This window comes from Ascaphus truei, chromosome 2, assembly GCF_040206685.1.
Source record: "Ascaphus truei isolate aAscTru1 chromosome 2, aAscTru1.hap1, whole genome shotgun sequence".
Taxonomy (NCBI): Eukaryota; Metazoa; Chordata; class Amphibia; order Anura; family Ascaphidae; genus Ascaphus; species Ascaphus truei.
Window position 1 is genome coordinate 76,119,504 of NC_134484.1, and position 25,923 is coordinate 76,145,426.

The 25,923-nt window shown below is 40.9% G+C and overlaps 1 protein-coding gene across 1 annotated transcript in view; it reads right to left on the minus strand.

Annotated features, from left to right (window-relative positions):
• Positions 1-2,246: 2,246 nt before the first annotated feature.
• Positions 2,247-25,923, minus strand: part of SLC26A7 (solute carrier family 26 member 7) — a 70,777-nt gene continuing 47,100 nt past the window's right edge. Inside the window, exons 11-18 of the mRNA XM_075582822.1 lie at positions 25,410-25,516; positions 21,660-21,726; positions 16,086-16,211; positions 13,448-13,496; positions 5,876-5,982; positions 4,584-4,638; positions 4,403-4,503; positions 2,247-2,326 (exon numbers count right to left, since the gene is read on the minus strand). Of these exons, the coding sequence (XP_075438937.1) occupies positions 2,282-2,326; positions 4,403-4,503; positions 4,584-4,638; positions 5,876-5,982; positions 13,448-13,496; positions 16,086-16,211; positions 21,660-21,726; positions 25,410-25,516 (657 nt within the window). The 3' untranslated portion in view covers positions 2,247-2,281. The remainder of the gene's footprint in view (positions 2,327-4,402; positions 4,504-4,583; positions 4,639-5,875; positions 5,983-13,447; positions 13,497-16,085; positions 16,212-21,659; positions 21,727-25,409; positions 25,517-25,923) is intronic.

Here is a 25,923-nt window from a genome sequence, read left to right on the forward strand (position 1 = left end):
CCTCCAGGCAAGTATTGACAGCTGTTTATTTGCCATATACGGTATTAAGGTGTTTCATTTTTATGGTGGCATTTTTGCATTTTGGGTACAATTCAAGAAAGCAAAGCACTTAAAACTGTAGATGAAGGGTGACATGACAAGAGGCGAAAAAAAAGCCCTTGTACAGGAAGCTAGTGTTAGTGAAGGGTTAAGTGTTGAAGAAGGGCAAGTCAGGATGAGTGGGCTTGTTTCGGAGCATACTGAAGGGGAGGCTTAGGAAGGCTTATCCTCTTGCAATGGTTACATCATGGCCAGGAACAGAAAGGATGGCTCCTAAGAGGCAGACCAGGTCTGCTGGTGTTGCTTATGGGGAGAGTGTCATGATTCCCTCCCACAGTACTCCTCATTGACCTGTAGGGGCACAAATAGGAGTTAGGTTCTGCCTGTGGCCAGTCAGAACTAGAATAGTTAATGATGCCAGCTGCTATCCTAGGTTGTCTATAAACCGCCACCCATCCTGTTTGGTCTTTGCTTGTCATGACAAGGGAGGCGCGAGATTCCCCTATTTCCCCTTTTCCATTAACCACATGAAAACTTTAAAAAATTAGCGTATTGGTCTTTTTTTGTTATTAGGTTTCCACATGTTAAAAAATAACTTGACCCCTTGAAAGCCATAGTGGCCATTAAGGCATACAGTATGCATGCCTTTAAGGCCACCAATGCTACCCATTGTATAACATGGCAGTACAACCACTTTGACTTTTAACTTATGCTGTATAAAAGTTGAGTTATATTGTTCATGCAACTGTATATTTTCCATTATATAAGTGTTGTGTTATGAGTACTGTGTGAATATGTTTTCTCATGCGGAGACGGTTAGATCTTTGCTAGGGGGGGAGTTTGAAATAGAAAACTAAAAACTAAAAAGAAGTTTATGCACATGAACTTTTTTGATCCAGTCATGAATCCTCCACTAGACCACTGTTCTAACCCCAAACTTTCATTTCTTACAGGAGTGCTGCACAGCAAAAGCAAAACAAAAAAAGTTGTCGACAACAAAATAAAGGAAAGGAGAAGGTTTAAAGGGTACTCATAGACACAGAGGTTCCATCCCCCTCCAAAGTCTAAATATATAAAAACAGAAAGTGTAAGCACACCTTATGATGCATTTACAAAGCAGATATATTGATTCTTGTACTTCCCATAAAGTAAATAGCTAAAAGGAAAATATCATCGTTGTAGAGGTAAAAGTTGTTAACTACGTTCTTTGATTACTGAGGAAAATGCGATTAAATGTTCTTTTTGACATTATTACAAAATCATACTTAATGAGTTTTATGTTTTGGTAACTCTTAACAACAGCATGACTAAATAGGCACTTAAAGAGTTTTGCAACAGAAATAAAGAAATTCCAAGTCAGGAAGAGCATTTAGTGAGTTTTTCACATACAGTAAATGCACTTAATGATGTTTACTTAAACAACGACAATATACAATCTTTCCTTGCAAGATAATCTTATTCATGCAGTTTTACAAGCAGTATGTTAAGAGAGATAAGCACTCTTATCCAGGGTATAGAACCCCAAAATAAAATCCAAAGGTCTATTAAGGTACTGTTATACATACAGTCCATAAAGTCCATAATGTTTCTGGTCCTTGATCCTTCTTCAAATAACTTGGTGATGCCAGGTGTCCCAACCTTTAGGAACATAGATTAGGAAGGGTGCTAATCCCTGCAGAACAAGTTTATGAAAGCGAAACGACCTTCAGCAGAATGCATCTTCTTGACACTTCATCATCGGGTAGCAGAGAAGTCTTTAATGATCAGTATATTAAAGGTGCAGTTCCCCTACCCCCCACTTTTTGGTTGACATATATTGGAAGCAGGGGGTCCCCAAAGCTGAATTGCACTCTTTTCAGCTCCGGCGCCCACCTGGTTCCTGAGGTACTTACCACTAAAGGTAGAACAGGGGTGTCCCCTCCATGGGAAACAAAATGGCCAATAGGAAGCCGCTGCATTATCTGTCATGGCTTCCTATTGGCCCACGTGACATGAGGGATTTAAATAACTAGGAAGCACCTGTGGCACTTTCTCTGGTATGTATCTCGTAAGGGGTCCCAGGAGCAGAAATGAACACTGTTCAGCTCTGGGGAGCCCCTGCTTCCCTTCAATCTTAACACACATTTTTTATTTATTTTTATATGGTGGGCAGCAGGGAAACTGCTTTTTTAGAACGATAGAATAACCAATATCAGACCAAAATACAATTTTTTTCTCAATCTCATGATAGTATCCAATGCTTCTAGACATGTGTTGAGTCAAGTGACTCGAGGCTTAATCCGCGGTTCTAAAAGATAAATAAAAATATATAAACAAAACAAAAAAGTAATATGTTATGTATTAAATACAAAAATGTAAAGAATAAATGTTTTTTTTTTAATTGTTACACTGAAACTTCTTGGAGTTAACTTTGTTTAAGCAACATTAATAATAAAAAAAAATTCAATTAGCCCAAGGAAATTATATATTGATTTATTTACACTCCTTCTACAATGTAGTTTGATTCCTCATTTTGTGGTTACAGATGTTTTTTAAGTATAAATAATATGAGTATAGCATTTTCAGAACTGTCAACATTCTATTTAAAATAATATTTTCTTAAATATTGTAACTGTTTTTGAAATTGTAAAAGTTTTTCCATTTTTAGTGACAATTTTGATCTATCACTTGCATTGCAATTTTATCTGGCAGACGCTTCAGGTGTCCAATTTAAACATGGTACATTCCACAATGCCAAGTGAACAAACAGTCACATACAATGCCAAGTGAACAAACAGAACAAACATTGCATAATGTACTGTAGCATAATTCAACTGCAATGGTCCTGACTGACATCTGTCATACCTCTCCACTATGGATCTTCATGGGCCCAACACATTTTTAGACCAGCCACAAACTGAATGGAAGCAGCCCTGTAGTGTCTGACATGGTTCAGGATATAGAAGAAGGGCAGGAACTTTCTGGTATTTGTTCCCTTTGGCTCCTGCTTCAAATTATACATAGTACAATAACCGAGAGTGCCCTCAATAGTAAACAACATGTTAGAGCCGGGTTCTAAAACTTCTCCGTATGATGGACCACTTCAATCATAATAAATGTGTTGAAGGCCAAATTAATTAATAAGCTTTATTTATATGGATGTAGTTACTTATGTAAAAATACAAAATCAGGTCTTAAAAACAGTGAATGTAAAGTCATAGGTGCTTGTGTATCAGGGTAATGCCAGTGCAATTCATGGACATAAACATGGCTTCAGATGTATTAATGATTTTCTTTCATTCTTACATCTAATGCAGTTTTTAGGTCAGACTTGCACCAATTTTGCCTCTTGATGGACAGTAGGATTAAGTTGCCTGAAGACCACATCTAAAGTCTTTGGGGACTACTGTACAAATGGATCAGTGATCACAGTTTGAGAGCACATGAGGTAGAGATCTACCAATAAGTTAACGTGACCAAAAATTAGTCTGTTCCCCTAATTATTATTTAGTAAATGAGTGCCTAGCAATAAGTGGGAATGGCCACAATTTGTAAAGTTCCCTATCAATTTGTGTTTGCGAAGTGACAATGCCAGATAATAATCAACTGCTTTGAGTAAGTAAACGTGACGATAAGCACCAAACTATTTTTCCTGTCCCTATGAGCAAGTATATGGGGACAATGGACCATATTTACTAAGCAGTGCCTTTTCAAGTTTGCCCATGATGCCAAATCTAAGGCTGTCTCACATTTTAATCTGGTCTGTTACTGTTACATACGCCCATAATATATATTTTCTTTAACTGTGCACGCAATGTCTTGTATATAATGTATACCCTGTTCATTTATGTAACTGTATTTGTAACCATGTATTTATATTACTCTGTGCCCAGGACATACTTGAAAACGAGAGGTAACTCTCAATGTATTACTTCCTGGTAAAATATTTTATAAATAAATAAAAATAAATAAACAGTATGCTTTGCATGGACATATGCCTGTGTGCCTTTATTGCATAAGGTAAAGATGTCACGGATTGGCATATTGTTCTGCTGAAGTTTTTATTTTATTTATTATTTCTGTTGGGTGTTTTTTTTTTTTTTTTTTTTTAACCCCATGAATTTAGGACCAATTGTGGCCCAGAAGATTTATCATTTTTTTCTAGTTTAGTTCCAGGGGGTTCATGGAGACTCTGAATATGGAGAGTGTGGTCAATTTGAACTTTTATTTACTTCCAGCAACATTGGGGCCAACTGGGCCCTCCTTGTAGGGTTCTAGTAGAACCACATGGTACTAAAGTGTTTAAAACGTAATTTATTATGTAGCATTCTTCTGAAACTGCAATACTCTGGTCCCTGAAGCAGGGAACAAGATAGACACTCACCTTTTTTAATTGCATGGTTCTAAGAGCGGTGTTGACTGTATCAAAAAAAGTTTGATATTTAGGTCTGATTCCACTGTACTGAAGACCTTGTACTAAGGAAACTAAAAAAAAAAAAAAAACAGTTACCATTATATAGAGACAATAGTAAAATATATAATTTTATATAATGGCTTTAACCTACCATTACAGCATGTTAATAGAACAACAGCACCACTGTTTTTTAATTCGAAGTAAATCTGCAGAAGGAAATACAAATGGCTTATTTTCAATATGAAAACCTCTGTTTAACCAAAGGAAAGAAAAAAAAACCCTGAGTTTTAATTGTCTAATATTTTTAAGAAATATGTTCCAACTTTTTCAGTCTAGGGTGGCACTAATGGTGCTAATGCTACATGCGTGCACTTTTTTGTTATCAGCATGACTTCAGCTAATGCATGGCTCCAAATCTGGTCTTGATCTTGTGTAAAGAGCCGTACAATAATTGAAGATTTGTTCAAATGAAGCGTCCTAACACCTGCCCCTCTCCAAGGCCCACCAGGGTTTGCCTAGACTTAAAAACTCTCCTCTCTATCTCCAACACCTACTCTCACACCCCCAGTCGCTCCCACTGCCACACCCCACAAATACCAACTCGCATATCTTCAGAAACACCAACAGACCCAAGCAACAGCCACTTCCACTCCCACTCTCTCGTTCCTCTCTCTCAGGCCCAGATGCACCAAGTTCTATTAAATCACGGCAAATAATGTCAGGTTACCTAAATTAGTAACGTAAGTTATTTTCTCTTAGTTTAGCGCATATCTATTTAGCGCAAAGGTATATATGCAAAAAACAACGGCCATCGTTTAACATCAGGTTAAATTAGCACTCCAAGGTGTTAGGGGACCCTATATAATCATTAAAAACACTTGAGACCCGTGAATGGAATGCAGCTTTAACATCACATTAAGGGTTTTAAAAGACCTTTGTGGATCTGAGTCCATTTTACAGTACGTACAATATCTGGTAATAGATCAAACTGAAGTGAATCTTCAGTTTGCATAGATGTTAATTAGAGAGGAAATTGGAAGAAATGGGAAAATGAGTCCAAATCTGTTTACCAGAATTTCCCAGATTTTTTTTTAGACCAAATCCTTCTGCAGATTGGGTACAAAAAATCCGTGCACATCATTCAAAATCCGCCATTGGATAGAATATGGAAGGATTCTTAAGAATCCGATCTGCGGATTCCACAATCTGTTACCGGATTGTTAAAAATCCACACAAGGATTCATCTGCGAAGAGATAAAGAGATAACCCACCCACCCCCCCCCTAACACACACACACACACACCTTTTTGAGACTGATCCATGGAAATCCATGGACCAAAGGAACCGGACGATCCAAAGGCGGATCCAAATCCTCAAAAAAATATCACCCATCTCTAGAACCTGGCAATAGTATAAGATTACTTACTTGATTGATTTAAATACCTTTGCGAGCATAGTGACTCCTGTAAAGTCACTAAAAGTAATTCCACTGCAGTCTAAAATCACGGTGTTGCTTTCAATGCTGCGAGACTGAGAAATTGAGTCCTCACCTGAGGATTGCAATAATATGTAGTTTTAATGATATACCATGGTGCATTAAGGGTTTAAAGCAGCAATCCTGTCTACCCATTTCTTTATTTTTAACTATTATTATTTTTTTAAAGAATTTGATCGGGCCTACGCTGCAGCTGAACCCCGTTATCTTTAGCTCAGGGGATCCCCGGTTTCACAAACTCTTACAGGTTTAGTTGTCAGTGTTTTCCTCCCTTTTAGGGCAATATTAATAGGCACTAAACCTCGCAGGTCCCACAGGCCAATAGTAACGTGGATGACGTTGTGGTTTTCTATTTGACAGTTATTTACATGTTCATGAGGGAACCCCGTTAGTTAAACTGCTGGGTATTTCAGAGACATCTTTTACGAGAACTCCTCTAACAGGCACTCCCCCCCTCCACCCCACCCCCCACCCCCAACCCACATTTTATAAGCTGACCAAATAGTGTGTTGATACTTAAATATTAGTATTGTATTACATTGTATGTCTTTATTTATATAGCGCCATTAATGTACATAGCGCTTCACAGCAGTAATACATGTGGTAATCAAATAAATAACAGATAATATAAATAACAGATCATGGGATTAAGTGCTTTAGACATTAAGGAAGAGGAGTACCTGCTCCGAGGAGCTTACAGTCTAATTGGTAGGTAGGGAGAACGTACAGAGACAGTAGGAGGGAGTTCTGGTAAGTGCGTCTGCAGGGGGACAAGCTTTATGTATCATGTGTTCAGAATAGCCACAGTGCTATTCATATGCTTCTTTAAGCAAGTGTGTCTTAAGGTGGGTCTTAAAGGTGGATAGAGAGGGTGCTAGTCAGGTACTGAGGGGAAGGGCATTCCAGAGGTGAGGGGCAGTCAATGAAAAAGGTTTAAGGCGGGAGAGGGCTTTAGATACAAAGGGGGAAGAAAGAAGACATCCTTGAGAAGAACGCAAGAGTCTGGATGGTGCATAACGAGAAATTAGGGCTGAGATGTAAGGAGGGGCAGAAGAGTGTAAAGCTTTAAAAGTGAGGAGAAGAATGGAGTGTGAGATGCGGGATTTGATCTGAAGCCAGGAGAGGGATTTCATGAGGGGAGATGCTGAGACAGATCTAGGAAAGAGTAGAGTGATTCTGGCAGCAGCGTTAAGGATAGATTGTAGGGGAGACAGGTGAGAGGCAGGAAGGCCGGACAGCAGGAGGTTACAGTAATCAAGACGGGAGAGAATTAGGGCCTGAGTCAGAGTTTTAGCAGTCGAGCAACAGAGGAAAGGGCGTATCTTTGTTATATTGCGGAGGAAAAAGCGACAGGTTTTAGAAATGTTTTGAATGTGAGGGGCAAATGTGAGAGAGGAGTCGAGTGTGACCCCAAGGCAGCGTGCTTGGGCTACTGGGTGAATGATCGTAGTTCCAACAGTAATGTGGAAGGAGGTAGTAGGGCCAGGTTTGGGAGGAAGTATGAGGAGCTCTGTTTTAGCCATGTTGAGTTTAAGGCGGCGGAGGGGCATCCAGGATGATATAGCAGAGAGACATTCAGAAACTTTTGTTTGTACAGCAGGTGTAAGGTCGGGTGTTGAAATGTATATTTGTGTGTCGTCAGCATAGAGGTGATAATTAAACCCAAAAGATGTTATTAGGTCACCTAGAGAGAGTGTATACAGAGAAAAGAGAAGAGGTCCCAGGACAGAGCCCTGGGGTACCCCCACAGAGAGATCAATAGAGGAGGAGGAGGTGTTAGCAGAAGAGACACTGAAAGTACGATGGGAGAGGTAGGATGAGATCCAGGATAGATCTTTCTTCCGAATGCCAAGAGTATGGAGAATGTGAAGGAGAAGAGGGTGGTCCACGGTGTCAAATGCTGCAGAGAGGTCGAGTAATATGAGCAGAGTGTAATGACCTCTGTCTTTGGCAGCATGGAGGTCGTCAGTTATTTTAGTGAGGGCTGTTTCCGTGGAGTGAGCAGTGCGGAAGCCAGATTGTAGAGGGTCTAGGAGAGAATAGGTGTTGTGAAAATGGAGCAAGCCATAAAAAATTATATTTGGAAGTATAATTTTGTGTGCCATCTTTTTCCTTCATGTTCTGGAAGACATTTTTTTCTTTGCCATTTATATGCCAAAATATTAGTGCCAAACATATTTGGTATTTGGTACACAAATGTCAGTGATATTCTGGATGGTAGTAAGATAAAGTCAGATAAATAAGTAGCACATAATGTACATGAGCATTTTAGCAGCATATAGCAGTTTGTACGCCTACTATATGTATGTTTGAAGAATAAAAGAGACGTGCGTCAAATAGGCCAAAAAAATGAATGTATCAGCAAACAAGTGAAAAAATAGTAAAATATGGGTAAAGCACCTAAAAATCGTATTTAAGAAAAAAATGCACATAAGTAATACAAATGTTCAATCGGATGAATAAATATAAATCTGTACAAACATAATAATATATAAAAAGTGCAAAAAGCGGGCAGAAAAGCTGTGATAATAAAACAATAACTCCACTATGAGGGGTACAAAGTAAACAAATATTGTCCAAATCTAAATTCTTCAGATACAGGGCAATAGTGAAGTCTGACTGCTTCTCAAATGGAAGTGTTGTTTAGCGCATATGTGCTAATCACCTTCTGGACAGGAGTAGACATGACCCAGCACTCTCTGTGTTATGCTACAACATGCTATAGCTTGGAACAATTTCCAACAGCCCCAACACTTTTCATGGATATGTCACTTCATCAGGGGTCAGCAACTGTACAATCCTATAGCAATGTATACTTATATATATAGTTCTATTAAGTTCTTTTTAGGTCAAAACATATTTCAAATATTGTCTGTCTGTCTACAAAGCATCCCCTGCTGTGTCATAATTTAATTCAGCTTTCACACATGGGCAAGACAACACCCAATCTTAGAAAACCATTTGCTTTAACGTCCCTCACATGTGCTAATTAAGTTGGTTGGGCCAGCCAGGTGACTTTGTAAAAGTATATAAGTAAACTCACAGCAGCCATAGCTGCCTGCAGCCATGCTCTTAAGCAGAAATGCTTTTAAGTAGGGATGAAGTTTAAAAAGGAAGTTCAAAAAGACGTGGAAAAGTGGACAACACCTACTGCTTCTGATTCCTGCATTTGATCTACGCTGGAAAGGAGGATATCATCCCATAATACACATCTCCGCACTTAATGCTTGCAGTGATGCCACCTTTACTTTTATATTTGCTGTGACCTCACTTCTTTTCAAATTATGCACTTCCTTCCACCAGCCTCCCTATGTCTCTAACTCTATTCATATACTGTATCTTCATCTCTCCTTCCTTCCCCACTTCTCAGTTCACATGAACTCCTTTCTTACTTGCGCCCTCTGACAACCCACAGCTATACCCCCTGCACTAAAACACACCCCTACAAATCCTCCTCACACATTCTCTTTCTATCCATGCTTCTCCTCCTCGCTTCTGGGGATATCTCTCCCAATCCTGGTCCCTTCCTTATTTCTACTTGCTCATGTCCTCGCCTCCCACATGCAACTTCTACTCCTTCTGGTGTCAACCCCTCCAACCTCATACCCATCCCCTGCCACCCTCCCTCCCCTCTCCCTTTCTCCTGTGCCCTTTGAAATGCTCGCTCCCTCTCCAACAAGTTCCTCTCTGTGCATGACTTCTTTTTCTTTCACTCTCTGTTCCTATTTGCTATAACTGAGACCTGGCTCACTCAGTCTGACTCTGCTCTGGAAGCTACCCTCTCCTATGGTGGCCTTTCCTTCTCCCACACTCCGCGCACTGATTGCAGGGGTGGAGGCGTGGGGCTCCTGCTCTCCTCTCTCTGCCGTTACCGAACCCTTCCTATTCCTCCCTCTCTTGCTTTTCCCTCCTTTGAGGTTCACACAGTCCAGATCTTCTCTCCTCTCCCTTTCCACGTGGCAATCATCTATCGCCCACCTACCGCTACTCATCCCCCTTCTGCCTTTCTCTCTCATTTTGAATCCTGGCTCTCTTTCTTTATCTCCACAGACTTCCCTGTTCTTCTCCTTGGGGACTTCAATTGCCACATTGATGACGCCTCTCTCCCTTGGGCTTCCCGCTTTCTTTCTCTAACCTCTTCTTTTGGCCTTCAACAGTGGACTGAAGCCAGAACCCACAGGGATGGTCCCTACCTAGACCTGGTTTTCACTAAAAACTTCTCTCTCTCCGATTTCTCCATTTCCCCTTTTCTTCTCTCTGACCATCATCTCATCTCATTATCTCTCTCTCGCTTCTCTCCATCTCCATCTCCATCTAGCCCTCGTTTTTGCAGAAACCTGTGCTCTATTAACCTACCAGCTTTTGATTCCACTTTACGCTCCTCCCTCTCCTCTCTCAGTTCTGCTTCAGACCCTGACAACCTGGTCAGGAACTACAACTCTGCCTTATCTTCCTCTCTTGATCTTCATGCCCCGCTTTCTCTCTGTCGTCCTCGCCCTCCTAACCCCAGACCCTGGCTAAACTCCCACGCACGCATGCTGGGTTCCTCCACTCGTTCCTATGAACGCCTCTGGAGGAAATCTCATACGCTCGCAGACTTCATTCACTACAAATTTATGCTGTCCTGTTTCAACTCTGCCCTCTCTCAGGCTAAACAACCCTACTTTTCATCACTAATCAACACACACAAGTATAACCCAAGCCGACTCTTTTCTGTCTTTGACTCTCTACTCAGACCACCCTCGGCTGCCTCCTCTTCTTCCTCCATCTCACCTCAGGACTTTGCTGACTATTTTAAGGAAAAGGTGGAATCCATACATCAGAACATCCCATCTGTTGCCTCCTCCCATCCCACACCGCTTCCCAACTCTCCTCCTGCCTTTCTTGGCTCTTTTTCCGCTATCTCGGAGGAGGATGTGTCACTGCTGATCTCCTCTTCTCCCTCTACCACTTGCCCTCTTGATACCATTCCCTCCCATCTCCTAAAACCTCTTGCTCTTCTATAATCCCTATGCTCACACAGATTTTTAACTCTTCCCTCTACTCTGGTACCTTTCCATCCTCCTTCAAGCATGCAACCGTTATACCATTGCTCAAAAACAGAAAGCTTGACCCTACCTGTCCTTCTAACTATCGACCTGTCTCCCTCCTGCCTTTTGCCTCCAAACTCGTTGAACGTCTTGTATTCTCTCGCTTGCTTAATTTTCTCAACACCTATTCTCTCCTAGACCTGCTACAATCTGGCTTCCGCACTGCTCACTCGACTGAAACAGCCCTCACTAAAATAACTAATGACCTCCATGCTGCCAAAAACAGAGGTCATTACACTCTGCTCATATTACTCAACCTCTCTGCAGCATTTTACACCGTGGACCACCCTCTTCTCCTTCACATTCTCCATACTCTTGGTATTCGGAACAAAGCTCTATCCTGGATCTCCTCGTACCTCTCCCATCGTACTATCAGGTCTCTTTTGCTAACACCTCCTCCTCTATTGATCTCTCTGGGGGGGTACCCCCAGGGCTCTGTCCTGGGACCCCTTCTCTTTTCTCTTTACACACTCTCTCTAGGTGACCTAATCACAACTTTTGGGTTTAAATATCAACTCTATGCTGACGACACACAAATATACCTTTCAACCCCTGACCTTACACCTGCTATACAGACCAAAGTTTCTGAATGCCTCTCTGGAATATCATCCTGGATGGCCATCCGCCGACTGAAACTTAACATGGCAAAAACAGAGCTCCTCATACCTCCTCCCAAGCCTGGCCCTGCTACCTCCTTCCACATTACTGTTGGAAATACGATCATTCACCCAGTAGCCCACGCATGCTGCCTAGGGGTCACACTCGATTCCTCTCTCTCATTCTCCTCTCACATTCAAAACGTTTCTAAAACTTATCGCTTTTTCCTCCACAATATCACAAAGATACGCCCTTTACTCTGTTACTCGACTGCGAAAACTCTGACTTGGGCCTTCATTCTCTCCCGTCTCGATTACTGCAACCTCCTGCTGTCTGGCCTTCCTGCCTCCCCTACAATCTATCCTAAACGCTGCTGCCAGAATCACTCTACTCTTTCCTAAATCTGTCTCCGCATCTCCCCTCCTGAAATCCCTCTCCTGGCTTCCTATCAAATCCCGTATCTCACACTTAAGTCTCCTCCTCACTTTTAAAGCTTTACACTCTTCTGCCCCTCCTTACATCTCAGCCCTAATTTCTCGCTATGCACCATCCCGACTCTTGCGTTCTTCTCAAGGATGTCTTCTTTCTACCCCCTTTGTATCAAAATCTCTCTCCCGCCTTAAACCTTTCTCACTTTCTGCCCTGCACCTCTGGAATGCCCTTCCCCTCAATACCCGACTAGCACCCTCTCTATCCACCTTTAAGACCAACCTTAAGACACATTTGCTTAAAGAACCATATGAATAGCACTGGATTATCCTGGACACATGATACATAAAGCTTGGCCCCCTGCAGACACACTTACTAGAATTCCCTCCTACTGTCTCTATATGTTCCCCTACCTACCAATTAGATTGTAAGCTCCTCGGAGCAGGGACTCCATTTCCTTAATGTTACTTTTATGTTACTTTTATGTCTGAAGCACTTATTCCCATGACCTGTATATATATTATTTGTTATTCATATGATTTCAACATGTATTACTACTGTGAAGAGCTATGTACATTTATGGCGCTATATAAATAAAGACATACAATACAATATATGAAATTATTGGATAAAGAAAACTAAAAACCTGTTCCATGTTTGCTCCTAACCAGATGGGGGATTATAGCAGAGTGACATACAGAGCCAGCACACCGGCCTGGTGACGGGGCGTCAGATACAGATGCTACATATACAGAGACGACAGGGAACTCTGGAAAGAGATGTTTGCTATGTACTGTATCTGTTGTCTGTGAGTGCACATTATTGGCTATCTTATTGCTGATATTAACTAAAGAGTACTACACGCTATTGGTGATATGCACTTCATATATATATATATATATATATATATATATATATATATATATATATATATATGCTCTTGGTCAAGGCTCTAGTGGGTAGCCGAAATGTTGGATCAATAAAAGACATTTGTTTGCATATTTGTTATTTTTGTACAGTACAGTACCTTATAGGTGCTGAATGTGATGTGCAAATATGTGAATGTCATTGTACTGCACATGTCACAGTGTCTGTGTCCAGACTATGGGGGCAGTGTATCCGTATGAATATCACTGTGTCAGTTTATTTGTGCAGTAGGGTTAATAAGCATCAGGTGTGGCTAGAGATCCTTTGGCATACACAATTGATTTCAAACTGTGCTACCGTCTATACATACAGATCTCTATGATGCAGAAGACTATAACATAACGACAAGGTGATCTTAGGAATTAATGATGAAAAATACCCTTCATAAATAAATATGACATATCTTTTGGACATCATATAGCTTTGTTGCCATTAAATATTATTCCACAGCTTTAAACTAATTAGATGAAAACTTACCATTATTGGCTTCATTGGAGACTGGGCTGAGTAAAACATTTGTCTTACACTGAAACAAAAATTACTTTGATTAACAATCTAATGAAATTGATCTAATAGGCAGAAGAAGGTGCTTTGTTACCCAGAGGAAACATTTATTTGAGTAAAGATTCTAGATTTGTGGCTAACTAATGCATTGTAAAAAGCTTTTTATGTGAAGAGCTAATTTCTCCAAATGTTTAATATTTGTATCTAATGTACCGTATATTTTGGGCTTGCTAATACTATTTCTGGAAAGAAATGTGCATACTGTATGTTTGGGGCTGAAGAAAAACACATACATTTACACAATGGATACAAATTAGTCACAATATCATTTCTTCCTAAAATGTAATCTTTTTGACCACATTTTGAAAAACTAGACTGTAATTTCTTCTATAATTCAAACAACTAAAGCACTATTGCTCATTCCATGATATTAATGTGGATAGCAAAGGTCAGAGTTTATCTTTATATATCTGTTTGTATTATGCAAACGGAAATAATTTACAGATAAACACAAAAGGGAGTACCCATTACACCAGGGGGGGGGGGGAGGGCAACTCCAGTCCTCAAGGGCCACCAACAGGTCATGTTGTAAGGATATCCCTGCTTCGGCACAGGTGACTAAGCCACTGATTGAGCCAACTGTGCTGAAGCAGGGATATCCTTAAAACCTGACCTGTTGGTGGCCTTTGAGGACAGGATATGGCCACCACTGGATTACACCTATAGCATGGTTACAGTGCAGATATCTGCATGTAAACCTAACAGCAGAAGCCTTTGATCTCAATTACATAGGCAGGGTCACTATTTACTGCAAAATTATATACGCTGTTTTCTTTATTGAGTGTTAATTTACTAGTTGATAGACAACCCATTAGAGGAAAGATCCCAGGGGTACTATCTAAATATAAAATGTATAAGATCACCCTTGGGGCAACATAAACATTAGATGACTTCCCAATGCTGAATGGCAGCGCTAACATAAACTGGACTGTGGATTGATAGCATGTTTGGGGAACTATGTATTTAGGGCAAAGGTATAGGTACACTCTTTTCTATGGACCAAAATGAACCAGTGGTAGTGACATGTAAAAAATGGGTAATTGGTCACTTTAAAAAAATTAAAATCCATACCTACCTACAGTATACAGATGCAGCGGCCGTTATTCGAACACTTCACGCGTTGCATACCTCGGAATACCCATGTGATGGCGCGGGATTACTTCCAACCGCCTTAAGACGCGAGTGCAGGCGAGTGCAGAAAATGGCATTTTATTGTTCTGGTTTTTAAACACCTGAAATTGACACAGTAGCACAGTACTGCACACATTGCAATTCCTTCATTTCATTGCATTTCATTGCACACAAAGAAACAGAATCCATGAAATTCAAACAAAGCAACCGCGATAAACACGTGTGCCTGGGGTGATTGTCTGCATTAATGCCGCGTGGAATACAGCACAGCACGCAAAAACTGCTCCGTGATTTGTTCGAATAACGGCCGCTGCATCTGTATTTGTATTTTGTAAAATATTTAGTAGTTTATAAGCCTAGTAATCTGAAACACAGGATGGGTTTAATTTAGTCAAGAGACTGGTGTGGCATTACTGTGTGTTAGGCTTGTATTATACAAAGCGCGGGCGTGGCAATGAAAGATAACTGTCTCCCTATGACAGTGTATCCACTGCCAACGTGCACGGCAGACAGCGTTGGCGCGCCAGCTTGGTGGAAATACAAAGAAATTTGTATTTTGGAGCGGCTGCCATGTCACGGGACACTGCGAGCCAATCACAGGAAGGCCTACCCTTGTGACGTCATGGCCACGCCTCCTAGGCGCGCGCGACATAGTTTTGCCTGTAAACAGGAAATGCGCGCACCACATGCACGCGCAACGTCACGCATGCGTGCACGCGCTTACCATAATACATGCCTTGAGCATGACCTTGAAGAGGCAATGCACCCGTACTTTCCCACTTTTACTTATTGGTCATTTTACTGGAGCATGTTGAGTGATAAGTACCCATCTTTCAGAGTTGGCAATAAAAAGAAACTAAATTCCACCACTTCGCAACTGCAACGAGATGCGAGATTGCAGCATTATGGAAGCAAAAAGATACTCCACAAATATCCAAAATCCAAAATAGAATTTGGTTTGTTTGTCAAATGGAGAAACTAACAAGTTTGGTTAATGATACCGGCACTAAATTCCAGAATGTTTGGCAGCCACGGTTAGCTCAATCAAATATTCCATGGATGAGTATGGCCACAATCCTGCTATGATAGTGCTAGATGCATTCTCCTTTGGTGTGAGTTTGAGGCTGGCTATTAGATGGTTCTATCTGATGATAGACCAGGACTGTGCAGAGATATTAAAGGTTGGACCAATTAAATGCTCGAAAGTAACTATGCCCCTCTCCCCCCGCCCTCAGTCTTAATGAGAACGCTGCCAGAATATTTATGTAAGTTTCTTTTTACAAACCAAGGAGATCAAAAACAGATCTGTATGGCTCCTGTAAATATTTCAGTCCATTTTATTTACTTTACTTTTCAAAGGTTTCAGTGTTCAATTAAATAGTTTTTATTTTTGGGGGAAAAGACATTAGTTTTATCTCACCTTATTCAAATCATGGTCTGTGAATAGTTGCTTATTTATTTTCATGAAAGCAGCATATAACTTTTTGGCATTGAGAAAAAATACCGGTGTAGCAACATAAATTATTTTCACTTTCTGGGACAATTCCTGTGATAGAAAAAAAAAATATCACACATTATTTTAATCATTACTACAGAATACAAAGTGCCTTTAAATAATTTAGCGTTTAAAGTGTATGAAAGAAGTAGGGGTTGGGCGGAGAATGCTGGACAGTATGTATGAAGGTCTCTCAGATGCAAATCCAGGGCAAAAGTAAAGTAACAAAATTCACCAGAGTTATCAATTCAAACTATTCAATTGCCTTCAATCTGAATTCTGCTTCTTGTCATTTTGCCCTAATTTTGCAGTCTTGTGATACAGTACATATCACAAATAGTAACCAAGGTACTAAGATCTTATTTTTCTTTTTATTGTGCATCAAAATTTTACTACAAAAAAGTAGTACAACCCTTCATAAAATGTGTATGAAGTCTTCATAGATACAGTATGATACATAGGGGATAGAGACTCAGAAGGTCGCTAATTTTGTAACTTTCCATTTTCTCAATTTAACGTATACATATCCATAACGCATATCCCCAAAGGTGCTTAGTGAAATGATGAACTGGTAATTTCCTTAAAAATAACAGATCCTAAAATTGTATCAGACGTTATGCTTACTAATATGCAAATCATATGGTAATGAGCAGTAAACCTAACACCGAAGATCCTCAGACCTCCGTTAATGTTAGCGCATGGGAATAGCTCTACGATATTTGGCACCTTCCAAAAGCTGCCCTTACTCACATGCAGACCCTGATTATCGTTGAGTTATTTCTTGGAATAGCCTAAAAGCAATGTAATTAGTATTGGACTTAGCCCTTTCATAACAAAAAGAAAGAAAGATATGCTGCATTCCTCCACTCGTTCCTCTGAACGCCTCTGGAGGAAATCTCATACGCTCGCAGACTTCCTTCACTACAAATTTATGCTGTCCTGTTTCAACTCTGCCCTCTCTCAGGCTAAACAACCCTACTTTTCATCACTAATCAACACACACAAGTATAACCCAAGCAGACTCTTTTCTGTCTTTGACTCTCTACTCAGACCACCCTCGGCTGCCTCCTCTTCTTCCTCCATCTCACCTCAGGACTTTGCTGACTTTTTTAAGGAAAAGGTGGAATCCATACATCAGAACATCCCATCTGTTGCCTCCTCCCATCCCACATCGCTTCCTAACTCTCCTCCTGCCATTTTTGGACTCTTTTTCTGCTATCTCGGAGGAGGATTTGTCACTGCTGATCTCCTCTTCTCCCTCTACCACCTGCCCTCTTGATACCATTCCTTCCCACCTCCTAAAACCTCTTGCTCTTTCTATAATCCCTATGCTCACACAGATCTTTAACTCTTCCCTCTATTCTGGTACTTTTCCATCCTCCTTCAAACATGCAACCGTGATACCATTGCTCAAAAACAGAAAGCTTGACCCTACTTGTCCTTCTAACTATCGACCTGACTCCCTCCTGCCTTTTGCCTCCAAACTCCTTGAACGTCTTGTATTCTCTCGATTGCTACACTTTCTCAACACCTATTCTCTTCTAGACCCTCTACAATCTGGCTTCCGCACTGCTCACTCTACTGAAACAGCCCTCACTAAAATAACCGACGACCTCCATGCTGCCAAAGACAGATGTCATTACACTCTGCTCATATTACTCGACCTCTCTGCAGCATTTGACACCGTGGACCACCCTCTTCTCCTCCACATTCTCCATACTCTTGGTATTCGGAACAAAGCTCTATTCTGGATCTCCTCTTACCTCTCCCATCGTACTTTCAGTGCCTCTTTTGCTAACACCTCCTCCTCCTCCATTGATCTCTCTGTGGGGGTACCCCAGGGCTCTGTCCTGGGACCCCTTCTCTTTTCTCTTTACACACTCTCTCTAGGTGACCTAATCACATCTTTTGGGTTTAAATATCACCTCTATGCTGACGACAAACAAATTTACCTTTCAACCCCTGATCTTACACCTGCTATACAGACCAAAGTTTCTGAATGTCTATCTGGAATATCATCCTGGATGGCCATCCGCCGACTGAAACTTAACATGGCAAAAACAGAGCTCCTTATACTTCCTCCCAAACCTGGCCCTACTACCTCCTTCTACATTACTGTTGGAAATACGATCATTCACCCAGTAGCCCAAGCACGCTGCCTAGGAGTCACACTCGATTCCTCTCTCACATTCTCCTCTCACATTCAAAACGTTTCTAAAACTTGTCGCTTTTTCCTCCGCAATATCACAAATATACGCCGTTTCTTCTGTTACTCGCCTGCTAAAACTCTGACACAGGCCCTCATTCTCTCCCGTCTCGATTACTGCAACATCCTGCTGTCCGGCCTCCCTGCCTCTCACCTGTCTCCCCTACAATCTATACGAAACGCTGCTGCCAAAATCACTCTACTCTTTCCTAAATCTGTCTCCGTGTCTCCCCTCCTGAAATCCCTCTCCTGGCTTCCGATCAAATCCCGCATCTCACACTCAATTCTCCTCCTCACTTTTAAAGCTTTACACTCTTCTGCCCCTCCTTATATCTCAGCCCTAATTTCTCGCTATGTACCATCCCGACTCTTGCGGTCTTCTCAAGGATGTCTTCTTTCTACCCCCTTTGTATCTAAAGCCCTCTCCCGCCTTAAACCTTTCTTACTGACCTCTGGAATGCCCTTCCCCTCAATACCCGACTAGCACCCTCTCTATCCACCTTTAAGACCCACCTTAAGACACATTTGCTTAAAGAAGCATATGAATAGCACTGTGGATAATCCTGGACACATGATACATAAAGCTTGGCCCCCGGAAGACGCACTTACTAGAATTCCCTACTACTGTCTCTATACATTATCCTACCTACCAATTAGAGTGTAAGCTCCTTGGAGCAGGGACTCCTTTTCCTTAATGTCACTCTTATGTCTGAAGCACTTATTCCCATGACCTGTTATTTATATTATTTGTTATTTATATGATTACAACATGTATTATTACTGTGAAACGCTATGTATATTTATGGTGCTATATAAATAAAGACATACAATACAATACAATATATGTTATGGATCATATAAATGTCTGAAACACATTATAAACTATAATATTTTTTTTAGTGATTAAAGTTGTTTATGTGAACTAATATGGTATATAACGTAATATAAAGTGTATAAAGTATAGGTGTACAACAATATATATCCATACATACTGCAACAATATTAATTAATATTTAATATATATTAATGTACAATTAAAATAAATGAAGGATGGAACCTCTTATGGTGTTCGCTTATTTTCTCCTCTCCTTCTACAGTCATCTTTCACCAACCTACTCATCCCCCTTCTGTATTTGCCCCACACTTTGAATACTGCCTGTCCTTTCTCTCCTCAGACTCCCCTGTTTTTGTCATTGGGGACTTCAAGTGCCATATTGATGACCCCTCTCTCCCTTGGGCTTACCGCTTTCCCCTCTCTAACCTCTTCTTTTGGCCTCCACCATTGGACTGCAGCCAGCACCCACAAGCAAGGCCACTACAGTACATAGACCTGGTTCTCGCAAAAAACATTTCTCTTTGATTTCTCCATTTCTCCCTTTCCTCTCTCTGACCATCATCTCATCTCATTATCTCTTTCACTTCTGCCTTCTTCCCCTCCATCTACTCCGTGTTTCTGCAAAGACCTGCGCTCTATTAACCTACCAGCTCTTGATTCCACTGTGTGCTCCTCCCTCTCCCCTCTCTGCTCCAGACTCTGACAACCTGCTCATGAAATACCACTCTGCCCTATCCTCCTCTCTTGATCTACATGCTCCTCTTTTTATTTGCCATTCTCACCCTTCTAAACCCAGGACCGCACCGCAGCTCACCCCAAGGTAGGTATGGGGGAGAGAGGGAGATAGTGGCCTTCCTTTTGCAGCGATGCATTGACACGACGTCTCATTATGCTGTGATGTCATGATGCTGGAGGAGGGGCCCCACCAAAGGTAAGGTCGGCCCTGCGTACATCTAAGCCCTAATTTCTCGCTATACCCCTGCCCAACGCTGCATTCTGCTCAAGGATGTCTTCCGTCTACACTTTTTGTATCTCTAGCCTTCTCCTGCCTAAAATCTTTCTCACTCGCTGCCCCACACCTCTGGAATACCCTTCCCCTCAATACCCGACTAGCACCCTCTCTATCCACCTTTAAGACCCATTATAAAACACACTTCCTTAACAAAGCATATGGGAAGCTCCGTGGCTGATACTATAAACCTCATAAATTGACCTTGACCTCTTACAGATGCACTTACCAGAGCACGCTCCTACTGTGTCCATACGTTCTTCCACTAACCACTTAGATTGTAAGCTCTTCAGGACAGAGACTCCTTTTCCTAATATTACTTTTATGTCTCAAGCGCTTATTCCCACTATGTGCTACATTATTATGTTGTATATCACTGCTGTGAAGCGCTATGTACATGCATGGTGCAATATAAATAAAGATATACATACAAAGTAGTTATTTTCCCATATTTAGCGCATTTCTGAGGATCAACTCCATAGTTCGTCGTTTAAAATGAATTTTGACTGATTGTGCCATGCTGAATACATGATTGATACAATTTTAATTAAAACAGAATATTTTTATTTATAACCACTGTTAACAAATATAAATTCTTAGGCTAATATTATTTATATCTATACTTTGAAAATAATAAATTGTGTTATAATGAAAAATCTGAGAGGCATCAAATTGATTTTTGGTTGATAGATAGCAATTTAATAATTTAATTCTGCCCTAACAAGTTGAACTTGTAAGATGATTTTGACACCTTTTTTCTTTTTGTTTGGCTGCACAAAAACATTATTTTTTATTACATACCATCTACCTGCCTAACGCTGTTCATTTCTGTGCGCCCAAAAAAAATAATCTTGGCACATACAAGTGCTTTTTAGAATCAGGTTTCCATGTGCCAATTTTGACCAAAATAAGCTGTTTGTAACACTTAGTACATAGGACCAACGTTGCGGCTGCATTCTGCCACGGCGGACCTCTTTGCTACTGTGGAGGTCACTGACCAGTTCTGCGAGTTCACACCCATGTTGCCCAGGTTGGGCTTGAGGAAGGAGGTACAGTAGAGTGGCTGCAGAACTGCCGTAAAGCTGTTCCGGCTGTTAAAATAATGGCCAGAATGGTGTTCCGGTGCGTTGCTGCTTCACTCGAGCCCTGCATGTTATTATCCTTTATCACCCTCTGTATATAGGCCATGCATCATCACTAAAATAAGGTATAAGACAAGACTAAGAAAAATACTTGTAATGGAATGATAAATAGTGATGCTTACTAGTGTTAAAAACTGCTTCAAAAAAAGCAAAGTTCAAGTTCATAAAAACAATAAAAAAACAAATGTAGATTTAAATAAGACCAGAATTAATGTGATTTCACATTAAAATGACATTTTAAGTTTATCTGAAGCCACAATGTGGGACATTTTATAAAACTAGAACTGAAAAAATACGTTAATCTTACACAGTGTGTGTCTTCAATCATTTTGCTGCCTGCTTCATCCAAATCTGTCAAATGTAGTACCTTCACTCTGTATTAAGTGAGAGAAAACAGCTGCCATCTTTTTATTGCCTTTTATGTAAACTCTTTAATATATTTTCCACGTTTTGTTTATGATACATAAAGATAAGAAGGAAAGAATATAAATCAGAATAAATAACAATATGGTATTAGGACGAGGTTCTGACGCCTCTTGTCAGGGTCCACCAGCCACTTCGTGTTATAAGAATACCCAACGCATTTGAAAACACCTACAGTACTGCATTTTGCATGGAAACAGAATATTGATTACCTGCACTAAAACCTGGCCTGATTCATTGAGGACAAATGTAAGAGCCATTGGAGGAAGAAATACAAGTTACAACAGTATTGAAGATGCACTGTATAAAGCAACTATCCATAAAAATGTGGGTATGATTATGAACACTTACTGTATGCCCTGGACTTTGACTCATCATGAACTCCCATGCTCACCATGCAGTCGGGGCTTATTGGTGTTTCTAGACCTTGGGCGCCAGTCGCTAGATGTGATATACTATGACATTTTGAATTGCTGTCATGTGAGTTACCTAAACACTAGGGATCTCCTATCTGTGAAGGGGAGATGTGTCGCGTCAGCCTCATATGATTGTGAGCATTTATGTCCTGGACTTTAAAGAAAATAATGACCAAGTGTGATATCGATACCCTGGACTTTTATACCATGGACGTTACTGCAACACATGAGTTCCACCTCTGGACGAGATGAGCTGCAGTTGTTTCCCGTTATGGTCTCTACTACCCTTAGCCTACAGTTTGGTAGTAAATTTAATGTTGTCATTATTATGTTTTTGTCATTTTTTTTTATTCTTGACTACCCTGGAATATGTTTTAGCATTTTTCTGATTTTTAATTACGGTTTACTATTATTTTTTTATCACGGTATCAGCCGTTTCAGGGACCACTGCTGACATCTCTGCAATGATCATTGCTGACTTGCCACAGCCTCTGTACACTGCATACTGGTGTTTTTTGCACTATTTCTGTTATTTGGGGGGGGGGGGGCGTGGGGCAGGTTAATATAGGATAATTTCACTTGGAATGAAATATTGAATCATTAAAATTATATTTTTCTTTATTAAGTGTGCCTGCTGTCTTTATCTATCTATCTCTATCTATATATAGATAGATATAGGAGACGTACGGATCCCTTTATGTAGCGCTGCTGTTTGCCCAGGCTCTTCCCAACACAGTCTTCTAGGGTTTAATTTGTATAAAAGAGGGACAAACACGTGTATACACACAAGGGGCACTCAGCCCTCAACCTTCAGGGGTTTATTTTTCCATTAGTGACACTAAACATTTTACACCGTCACTTTAAGAAACAGAAGAAATCATAAACAGAAACATATACTCCTGTCAGGAGTCTAACGCACATGCATATCCCTATCTGCAATGTTGGCTGGTTAAGCCAGTTACCAACTTTAAATAACACACAGAGATAACATTGAGTCCTTAACTGTCAGATGGGGACAGCGTCCCAATAGATCCTAAGGTGCTGCAATACGTGAGGGGGCCGTCTACCCCGAACTGGATCCTGGGGAACAGCAGTTTCCTTCCAGGCTCCAAGAGAGAGAGAGAGAGAGTGAAGCAGCAAACCTAACTGCAATATATTTCCTGTTACTCAATTAGGAGAGCAGGTGTGGGAAACCAGAACCATTGTACAGTCTGGTATGAATTTCCTATCCAGCAGCCTTAGTGACTGTGAATCTGTGGGGCGGATCACATCCACACTATGTCTGCACTTTCTTCTATAAATCAGACAGAAAGCTGCCCACTATCCTGGGACTATGTCACAATATATATATATATATATATATATATATATATATATATATATATATATATATATATATATATATATATATATATATATATATATATATATATATATATATATATATATATACACACATATGGCCAGGCCTCCCTTTGGGATTCCCCCTTGATTGCCCCATATACCTCCGCTGTGGCGCGGGGATCAGTAACTGGCAGCGAGGAGCTGTGCCGGCGGAGGAAGAGGGGGACTCGCCATCAGTCAGGTAGGCAGGGAGAATTGCGGCCAGCAGGGTAGGGAGCTCTCCGGTGGCTCCGCAGCGGCCCGAACACCCAGGGCGCTGCCATTTTGTGGGTTGAGCATGCACGGTTCACGCATGCGCTGCACAATAGGAAAGTGCGGCGGCCATTATAGATGCGCGTATGCGCAGTAGAACCAGTATAGCGGCGGCTATCACACACATAGCTCCGCAGGGGAACTACAAGTCCCATGAGCCTCTGAGAGTATGGACACATGGTACAAAACCAGCCAATAGGGAGCACGGATTCTCCTGCCAAATAAGAAATAAATTTGGTGCTCTTCGAGAGCCATGCCAGTTGGAGCTGGGACACAGAGAGGTGAGGGTGTGTGTGCAGGGTGTCGGTGGCCCCTGCACTAGATCAGAGACCCCCTTATAGGCCCCAGCTAGGCCCCAACTCCCACTAGTTTGTGGGTACTACAGGGACAGCCCTTCTAGATAGGGACATTGCCCTGTATTGTGAACAGTGTCCGGGACACAGCAAGAAGATGCAGCGCAGTATCAGCGGCCTGTGGTCTGGGACCAGACCACCCCACAGATAGAAACTCTCTTCATTGTGGGACTCTCCAGCTGGATACCACAACACATGGAGATGAACACCTTCACTGATGGCGACAACGTGGGACAGAAGGGCCCTCTCTTTAGTCAGCGGTACCAGGTGCTGGAGCACCTGGCAGTATCAGCAAAGTCATCAAGTGCACCAACTCTACACTCTCACGGTGGGCAGCGCTGTCTCACACACTTTGAGGTGGGTTGGCTTCTGTGGACACCAGGGTGGTTAGGTGCCCAGGACACCTCAGTACATTGGGTAAGACCCTACTAGGATGTGGACAAGGAGGTTGAACAGTGGGGTACAGTGTGGGGCTAAGGCCATGCGAGGCCTGTGTTATATGCGTTATAGAAATCTAAGTTACCTGCAGTAAACCTGTTATTATATACGTATGTGCGTAATTATTGTATTGAATCCTGTGAAGGGGTTATCCGGCGCTGTCAGGATCCCTCACAGGTGGAGGCGCTGTCACCGGACGATCCAGGTACACCCCAGGCTCCCAGCAGCGGAGGTTGAGGCCTCCTATGAGCCGCAGGTAAAGCACCTCATACAGTCAGTAGTCGCCACGTCTCCCATAGGGTGGGGGAAACAGCGCAATATATATATATATATATATATATATATATATATATATATATATATATAAAAAGCAGAAAATAGCCGTGTTAGTCCAGTTGCGATAGTGCAGAATAAATGAGTTCTTCAGTATTAGGTGATACCTTTTTTATTGGACTAACAATTTATTTGATAGGACAAGCTTTCGAGAGTTCTCCTCTCTTCTTCAGGTCAGGCAATACTGATATACAAAGTATACCCCCAAAGTATAACCCCAGTATTGCTTGACTATGACATAAATTGTTAGTCCAATAAAAAAGGTATCACCTAATACTGAAGAACTCATTTATTCTGCACTATATATATATACATACATATATATATATATATATATATATATATATATATATATATATATATATATATATACATATACACACACTAAAATATGTTATAAGTACATATTAAATTTAAACAAATGAAATTTCATCTTACCTGGTTAATCTGAAAATCCCCACAGCCACACTGAAGACAACTCCAAAGAACAGTCCTACATTTGCTGCAAAGCATATAGTAACCAGATAGGTGCACACCCATATCACCTTTTTAGTAAAGATAGAAATATAGACTAAGTTAAATTAAAAAACAACATCTCATTTTCAAATGAAGTCAGCTAGTAAATTTATACATTGTATATATGTTTTATGCAGTCCATATTAACAGTCATAGAGTGGAAGTAAATATGAATATGAAGCAAACTGTCCAGTGTAAAGTAACGTGGCAAAACTGTATAATTTTTCTATTGTGTTTAAAAAGGTATGTTTTATCATTAAATCATTATTATAAGGAAAAGTAGGCACATTTTGCTACAAAAAAATAAACAAATTACACATTGTTCACGAACCTGGTTGTAAAGTTCACACATCTTTACAGAAGACATGTTAAACATCTGTATTTCAGTCATGTTTTTCTTGCCACGTTTGCTATTAAAAATGCTAGGGAGGGGTTT